The sequence below is a fragment of the Myripristis murdjan genome, chromosome 10 (assembly GCF_902150065.1).
Source record: "Myripristis murdjan chromosome 10, fMyrMur1.1, whole genome shotgun sequence".
Classification (NCBI taxonomy): Eukaryota; Metazoa; Chordata; class Actinopteri; order Holocentriformes; family Holocentridae; genus Myripristis; species Myripristis murdjan.
The window spans coordinates 16,647,667-16,656,503 of NC_043989.1; the positions used below are offsets into that span (position 1 = coordinate 16,647,667).

The 8,837-nt window shown below is 42.3% G+C and overlaps 1 protein-coding gene across 1 annotated transcript in view; it reads right to left on the bottom strand.

Annotated features, from left to right (window-relative positions):
- gria1a (glutamate receptor, ionotropic, AMPA 1a) overlaps positions 1-7,900 on the bottom strand; it is a 59,605-nt gene extending 51,705 nt beyond the window's left edge. Inside the window, exons 1-2 of the mRNA XM_030062119.1 lie at positions 7,653-7,900; positions 7,341-7,475 (exon numbers count right to left, since the gene is read on the bottom strand). Coding sequence (XP_029917979.1) covers positions 7,341-7,475; positions 7,653-7,740 — 223 coding nt within the window. The 5' untranslated portion in view covers positions 7,741-7,900. The remainder of the gene's footprint in view (positions 1-7,340; positions 7,476-7,652) is intronic.
- Between the last annotated feature and the right edge of the window lie 937 nt (positions 7,901-8,837).

Below are 8,837 nucleotides of genomic sequence, written 5' to 3' on the forward strand. Positions count from 1 at the left end.
GTAAAGGTCTGCAGCGAATAGCCGCCTGGTTCTTTTAAACGCCTGGGGTTCAAGTTGATTTTGCATATTAAACGCCTGGGCTATTAATTGGAGAAATACGGTAATCAACTGAAACAGATACAGAGAGAACAAGAAAAAGCTAAACTCAAGCAGCTTTGGGAGTTTTATGGTATATTGTCAATACTGTAGTGTATTATAATTTAATCATACTGATTAGAAATTTGACAATTATTATTATTATTAATATAATTGGCCACTGGATCTTTCCTCACTTTGCTCAGGACAAAGGGTAGCCTTGAGTACAGAAAAGGGGAGATAGGTTCAGCAGAGTTCTGCATTCTACTGAGCACACTTAGTAAGTATTTATACTTGTTCTGCCGTCAGTGTGTGAATGTGAGGCAAAAAACATTGTAAAGCGCTTTGAGTGGTCAGTAGACTAGAAAAGCGCTATAGAAATGCAGTCCATTTACCATTTACCATTTACCATTTGTTCCTAGAAAAAATCTGTAAACAAGAGAAACGGCATTGGAAGCAAGTGGGATTATTTTATCTAACTAACAGATTTTTTCATTTGAGAAAAGTTGAGACTGACCTAATGATGATGTTTTTACGGTGTGGAAGATTAAATGTTCACAGTAGATTTGAATAGATTCCATGAGAATTTAAACACGGCCAAAAGTGTAGCATAGTCAAGTAATTTGTTTAGAAGCAGCATCTAGTCCAAAACCATGGCCAGACATTGTATTAGGCCTAAGTGTTTTACCTGCTTGTTTGCTGCTCAACTGCTGTTTCCAAGTTCAACTAGTGTAGCAGTTCTAGTGTCAAAGGAGAAGAGTCATTTAGTGTTGTGGAAATCTCTGCGATTGTGTGGATGACAAGAGCTGTCTTGCGCTGTCACCATAAGAGCAGCGGGGCTCCGTTGCATAACGTTACACTGCTTAACACGCTTGTAGGCGTTGTTCCTCATTAAAGTACACAGGAGCTGCAGAGATGGGTGACAAAAAGGGACTATGTGTCTGTCTGTGCTGCAAAAACATGACAGCTGCCATCGTCTTGCACTCGTCCACCTACCCCACAGCACAAACCCTGGTCGTCATCCTTAAACGCATTGCTTTCTAAAACAAATTCAGACTGCAAGAAGCACACTTCCAAGCTTGGCCCTCCATGCCCCAAGTACTATTACCTCCAGAGACAACAGATTGGTTTTAAATACTTTGAAAGCTTGTGTGAATACAGAGAAGGATTCAGAGTAGAGGAAAACAAGGTAGAACCTGGTGGACACAGCCGTCAGCAGTGTGTACGTGTGTGTTTGTGTGAACAGTACGGACAGAGATCTCCGAAGACTGGATTCTTGTCACTGCCTGAGACGTCTGATGCCTCAAGGTAGCTCATGGTCCCATCAGATGAAGCTCAAATCAGAGGGTGAAGAGATCAAATGACAGGCTTCTAACTTTTTGTTTTCGTAGCCATCTTTCTCGCCTCTCCCCTTTCTCGTCCTTTCCCACTCCCATGTGCACATTCTCCCTGTTTCTTTGGCACACAAACACACACTCACATAGACACACACACACACACACACACACATACAAACAACCCCCCATCCACAACCACACAAACACTCACAGAATCTAGTACACACACGGCAGAAACACAGAACAATTTCCATCCCCCTTCTGTTCTGTACTATCACTCTGCTGCTTGGGGAGCCGTTTCAGATGATCTACATTGATTGCTATGGGCCATTCTCTATCCCTAGCGCTCCTGGGCAAAAAATCCAAGCTTCCACATTCATCAAACCAACACCTGCCAGACTGCAGCCCAAGAGGACTGCAGTCAGTTTTTTCCTCCATTCTCTTTGTTTTCTCCTTGACAAATAACTGTCATGTCCCTAACGGTCCAGAGGGACCAGTGATCTGCTATTCGTCTGCCTTCTCCGATACCACATTGAACACTCAGTAATCCCGCTGAACAGACAGACTCTGTGAATCTCAGTCACCACAGCTGTACCTAAATGACTGACACACTAGCCACACAATAAAATACAACACCCCAGAGTCTGATCGACACAAGCTATTGGGTCTGAAATTGCAGCTTAACCTCCGCCCCCACCCCTTCCCTCTTCACACATACATCCCAGCTGAGACTTCCCTTTCTTGGGCTTTGTTTTGCCCCAGAGGGGCTAGTGACGGAATAAGTAGGGGTGAGGGGTTGTAGAAGGAAATATAAAAACAAAGGTATCCAGGAGACAGACATTTCTTTCTTCTGTTTCCTCAGGCAAATCCTAATTGTGAGTCGAGTACCTTTAAGTGCAACACTGCTTAACAGAGCCAGTTCCACTGCCTATTTTGAAGGGGTTATTATTACATATTTATGCTCATAACTCCATGGAGTGATAGCTGTGGATGTGCTGCATTGAATAAAACATAAAATGCATCTGCTGAGGCTCTATTGTCTGTGCGTGTGTGTGTGTGCGCGTGTGTGTGTGTGACCATGGAATTTCACAATGCAACACACTATGCAAAATTGCTGAGGGTCGACATAAATGAGAGCTGATTAAACTTAATTGACAAAAACATAGAATAAGCAGTGAGTTGGGCGGACGATGAGAACCATGAAGACTCAGCCATCCAAATTCATCCTTATATTTGCCAATTGAGACTAATAGACCCCACTTCAGTCGACCTTTGACGATTTAGCAGTCCACGTTTAACTACAGTCAGAGCACTATGCTAATGAAGAGGACTTGAACCGAGTCCACACTTGAACACAACCATTTCCACGTACAGAGCATTCCTGCTGATATTTTCAATATAATCAATAATCACTTTACCAAAGACTGGGCTGTTTTCAAGACAAATACAGAATAAGTACATTCACATCCAAATAAAACCCTAAAGAAAAAAGCAATAATGTGATCAATGATATACCACAGTGTAACTACATACATCCCCATCATGCAGGAATAAATTATCTGTCCTCTAAGGAAAAGAAAATATCCGCTCTCCTCTTGTCTGTCCTATATTGAATGGCTGGGCAGTCCTCTGTGCGATGCTCAGCTCATTGATCAAGGCTGGCTGAGAGATCCTCTTCCAGTCCTCTTTAAACAGATCCTCAGAGATCCAGGGAAACACTGGAGTGATAACACAATTTGCCCTCCTCATAGATCCTAATTAGCCTCAGTGAAAGGTTTATTATTAGAATGGCTGAGCTGGACATGTAAATCAAACAAACGCTCGCTGCTCATACCGCCAAATGCATTTCAAATCAAAACATTCTACAATCTGCGATTTGTAATTTTGTTGCTAGGGTACTACATTTCGCTGTCTTTTTTTTTTTTTTTTTTTTTTTTTTTAAGAACAATTTCACTTATCCTATGGTTATGTGATTCTTGCCAAAAATAGACAAAGCTTAGCCCAAATCTTACCACACACATGTATGATATCAAAGAGAAAAGTAGATAATATAGGCATGAGCCTGCAGGGGATTTGACACGAAGCTAGCTATTCAGTGATGTCCTTATTATAAACCAAGTCAATACCAGATTATGGTAATGTGATATCTAACTGAGGGAAACAGTGACTAATATTCTCCACGTACACAGCATCCCTTACAGTTATTTTTAACCACTGAAAACATGTAAAACGAGCGAGTCCAGCAAGCTCTTTCGTTGAACGTATATATGTACGCAGACACGTAGAGGCACACTGACAGCGCCGCACTCCAGATATGCATAATTAAAGAACACACAAAATTAAATAAATACATGTTTATGAAAGTTTATGACTTTGTCTGTGTGTGTGAGAAAACAAGAAAAGAGGAAAGTGAGAGGCAAATTAGCTCTGACAAGCAGCGTGTCTCTAAGTTGCCTTGTTGTGTCACATTACGTCTACACCCCTGCCATAGTCATTACTAATCTGATGACTCAACGGGGGGAAAATAAAATGCACCACTTAGCAGTCAAACATTTCTTTGTCTCTATGCTCCTCTTTCCTCTTTCTCTTTGCCTTTCTTCTTCTCCTCTTTCTCTCTCACCTTTGCCCTAGTCCATCCAATCAACCAATCTCCCACCCTGTTGTCCTCGCTGCCCCCTTAGGCAGGTGCCAGGGAGTGTGCGTGAGGTCTGAGCGTGTGTGTGCATGCATGTGTGTGTGGGGTGGTAGGGGTTGGTCTTGGAGGAAGTGGCTGGTCACAAGAGCCAGCTGATGAGTACCAGCCTCATCCGGAGCTCCATTCATCCCCATGTACAAGGGCCCATTCACCCGTCGCTTTTCACACTCATGGACCCCAAGAGCCCCGGGCACATTCCCACCACACACTCAAGTCACACGCTTACAGAGGTGAACTGTCACTCACTCAAGACATCCTACACAGATGCCAGAACGGGCATCCAGACTCCAGAGACACATGCACACATGCACACACACCTCCACACACCACAGGCATATTAAATAGAGGTTAATATAGGAATAGCCTGCTTTTCTCTTCTGAGTCATTATAAACACTCCCTGGAGCCTGATTTTTCTCACAACCATATCTCTATACCCTGCGCATTGAAATGCTATTTCAGAGCAAGTGACACACAGCAGGAAGAAGTGTTGTTTTCATCGTTGCGTGCTTCCTCTGCTCCCAATCTTTTTGACTCTTGTACCAGCAGCCCACCATCACACCCATGGATGGCGCTGATACGCATGACATAATGAAGCAAAGACATCAAATTTGATAGAACTGTGTTGAAGATAGAAGGAGGGACACCTGTCTAGAGGGAGAACAATCTGTAAATATACTGCGATGGTGGCAGTGACTGGCACAGTTTTTACCAAAAACCTTAAAACAGCTAAATGACCAACTAACCTGGTCCTGAAATATCTTGGACAAAAAGGACTGCGGAAATAACCAGTCACAGGTTTATGCGTCTTACTTGCAGATCAACTCAGCTGGTCATTACTGTATTTTAAAATAGCTGTTTTTCACATTTACTATGATATTTTCAACTGCTGTGTCTGTTTTGGCAGTGATTATGAAAATGATCTGAGTAAAAAACACAGGAAATAAGAATAACTGAGCACTTGAGCCATTTGGTTCCATGGTTAAATTATATTCCTACATCGCCACACCGTGCTTACACAACCTATGCTGCTTTCTGGGTATATGTTGTGACTAAAACATTAACGAAGCTCCCCATCTCCCCTGCTGCTATATAGGCTCCATGTTTGATCCACTAGCTAGATCCCTTGGAAATGATCAGTAGCGGCCTGACCCTCATATTCACTTACAATTCACTTGTGAGTGAAGGCCTGTCTCATTAATGAGGGCATGTTGGGAGTGTTTACATTTCATTATTCAGCCCTGCCTGACTCTCTGGCCTGAAAGGGTGCAGGGTGGGATGGGTAGGTGGGTGATGGTTGGTGTAATGATGGATGGGTGTTGGTAGCTTGGGGGTTGTTCCAGTTTCAATAGATCCCACTGTTGTTGTTAATTTATGTTTTAGATCTCTCTAGAGAAAAGGGAGAAAAAAAACACTATACAGCCAACTCTGGCCATGATAAGCACCTGAAAATCATTGAAAAGGAGATAAAAGGAGGTGGTTTTATTGAGTTAACAGGCAACATGGCTCTGCTAAGTAAGAAAAAAAAAAAAAAAAAAAAAAAAAAAGCCACAGAGATATCAACACTTAACTCTGATGTACAACGAATCACACAATTTCTTTTAACCAACAGTGTTCAGCATTCAACAGCAGCCTGTTAACCGAGCTACACATTGATTGCCTAATCTTAATCTGCCCCAGCACCGCTGCACATAATGCTTTACCACCAATTCTAAGCTCATAGCCGACTCCCCCAAGAATGGCTGCAGCCATATTACATTAGACCTCTGACTCAGAATGTCATTATGCTTGTATTTTCTTTTAATAGCTTCATTCTTTTTCCCTCCTTTGTTTATTCTCCAAGTCCAGATTGAGATCATGAACAGCATAACGGAATAAAGACCATGTTAGTATTCCAGACGGGCTTCAAGTGGAAACACAATAATCGATGTCTGAACAAAAGAGGAATCAAATGTCTGTCAGTGAAGCAATGTCACACACCTGGCAGAGAGGCAGAAAGGCGCAGGTGTCGAAAGATACCTCATGGATATGTCCAACTTCGCCCACTGAGTGTGAGTAGGCCAAACATAAATTAAGAGGAGTCGGGGATGGAGTGAGGAAAACATGGTTGGAAAAACCTCAAGGGCATCCTAATCTTGTCAGAACGAAAAGGAAGCACAGGTGCAGGATTTAATGCTGAGAGGAAAAAAACAAGACTGGTATCTCCTTTTCTAAAGCTCAGAGAGGGGGTTATAGTTTAGCTTGCATAACCTGAATAACACACATTTTTATTCACAGTACAAAGGTGTCTTTAATACCTTGTCCAGCAGGTATAGTGGTTTTTAGTCTTAATTAACCATAAATCCAGACTCTAATTACCACTGCACTATGATTGTCTTCACTAAAATATTTAAACTTATTCTTAATAAAGAATGAAATGTCCTCTGCTACTTTGCCGTGATCTATAAAGTCATATGCACACTCATAATGAATATCTCAGATTCATTATTAACGCATTCCAGGTGGTGTCTTACAAGTTGAAATATTGAAAATGTGTGCTTGCGTAAGTGTGTGCACGTGCGTGTGTTTATGCGTGTGTGCTTGTGGTGGGTGTGGGGGAGAGATGGGGTGTTGTTGGTGGTGGTGGTGTGTGTGTGTGTGTGGGAAGGGGAGGGGGGGTCTTTATAAAGTGTGTGCTGACAGAAAAGGATAATCGGATTGTGATCCGTGGCTAATTACAAATGCTTTTAGAGATGTTTTTCCCTCTTTTGTTCATGTCGCCTGAAAGCCTTGATCTGCGCACTGGCTCTTTGTTGTCTACCTTGGTTAAAAGGAGGGTATGCGCACTGGGATCAGCGGCAGCCGTTTTAAAATTCATATAGCTGTAAAGACCCATGATACATGACTGTATGGTTTCTATAGCTGCAGAGCATGGCTTTGCCAAATCAGCTCCCTGCCCTAAAGCGCAAAAGCTCTCAAGCAAATGCAAATGAAAGCACCGAAAACAAGACCTTCTTGGGCCCACGCAACAGTTAAAAGGCAAGATAACCTGATAACAAATGCGATTTTAATTTTGCAGTAGGCCTATATTATCTGCGATTACATACGCGTGTTTCATAGCTGCACGTGTGATTTCAACCAGTCGCTCTTTGAGTCATTCAACAGATTTCGGGGAAGGGAGCAAATAAAAACATGGTTTTAGATAGGGAAAAAAATACGAGCCAATAAAATGTGTTTTCAGTGCAATAATACTTACAGGCATATGTCATGGAGAAGCTATTCCCCATCTTGACCATATCCACCTGCGGCACCAGTTTGGGGATGTCCTGGTGGTGAGAGAGGGCGAACCGAAAAACCTCATATTCGTGCGATTCGGTTGGGAACAATCCTCCTGTGAAGTACAAAGAGTCAAGTGTTAATTTTAAGCATAATGGACCCGAGGGCAAATCGAGTTTAAAGATTCGGCATCACTTTTATCACACAGATCAAAGCAAGGAAAGCCAGGTATAGCCTGAACTTGAATTGCGTGCGGAGCGAGAAACGTTTTACGCGTGTGCGCCATTCTCACCTATATTGATGTTACTTGGAAAACTTGAGCTTGAACCCAAGCACATCCCCAGTAAACTGGTGTAGAGGATGGTGAAGCTTCGCTGCATATTTCCTTTTGCATTGGCGAAGGGAAAAAGAGCCGAAATCCAAGCATAGGTCAGTCCGTGGTTGAAGTTAAATCCCCCGCTCCACGTCCACTCCTGTCGCCTCCTGTTATAGCAGCATTTACATCGACATTGACCGGTGAGACAGTTATTGTTACAGTGAGAGGAGCTCCGCACAGCACCTTTTCTCTCTCCTCTATGCCTCTCTCTGCTGATGCTCTCTTGTCCTTGGCTGCTGTTGTATGAGACGGAGAGAGTGACTTCAGCATTAGCTCACTGCAAAAAATGTCCCTCGTCACAAGCTAGTTAGTCTCACTGTCAGTTTAAAATCTAATTTTTCCTTAAATCGAGGTATGTTTACCAACAGAGCAAGATGATTCAAATTGTTTGCACTGCAATTTCAGTTGTTTCAAGAATTTTCTGGTAACAAGTGTCAGTATCTCCAAAAAACAATACAAAGCCTCTAAAATTCCTCTAAAATCACGACAATAAGACTTAATTTGGAAAATAAATGCCAAAGAACGTTAATTTCTATTGAAAACGGGTGAAATGATCCGCATCCGGAGGACGTGTCTACATTTTTGTGAATAAAAATTACATTTTCATGTTCAATAGTGAACCAAGTGACTTGCGAAGATGAATATTTTTTGCAGCGTTCAGCAGTGAGCGCACCCATAAGTCCCCCCGGAGACGCACGGGGATTTCACGGGTACCCATTCACTGTGCAAAAAAACATCCACCTTAATACTCGTGCACACCACATTTTGTATTTTTGTGTATCGTCTTTGTTTTATTCTGGAGCATTTTTTTCCTTTTTTTTTTTCATAAACACTGCCAAGAGAGTTGATAGCTTGCTCGGTTCAACAATTTCAAATTTCACCCTGAAAGTAAGATCTATTTTACAGGACTTCCTCGGAAAACCAAAGGGGGATCAGCAGGTGGTCATGCTGTAGGCCCCATGCTTTACACGTAGGGAGGGCATGTTTTAGTAAGCCTAAGTAATTGTAATTTTTTAATTATAGTAGCCTAATAGAGTTCAATAGAAATACTACCACTACTACTGCTTCTGCTACTACTACCACTACTACTACTAATAATAA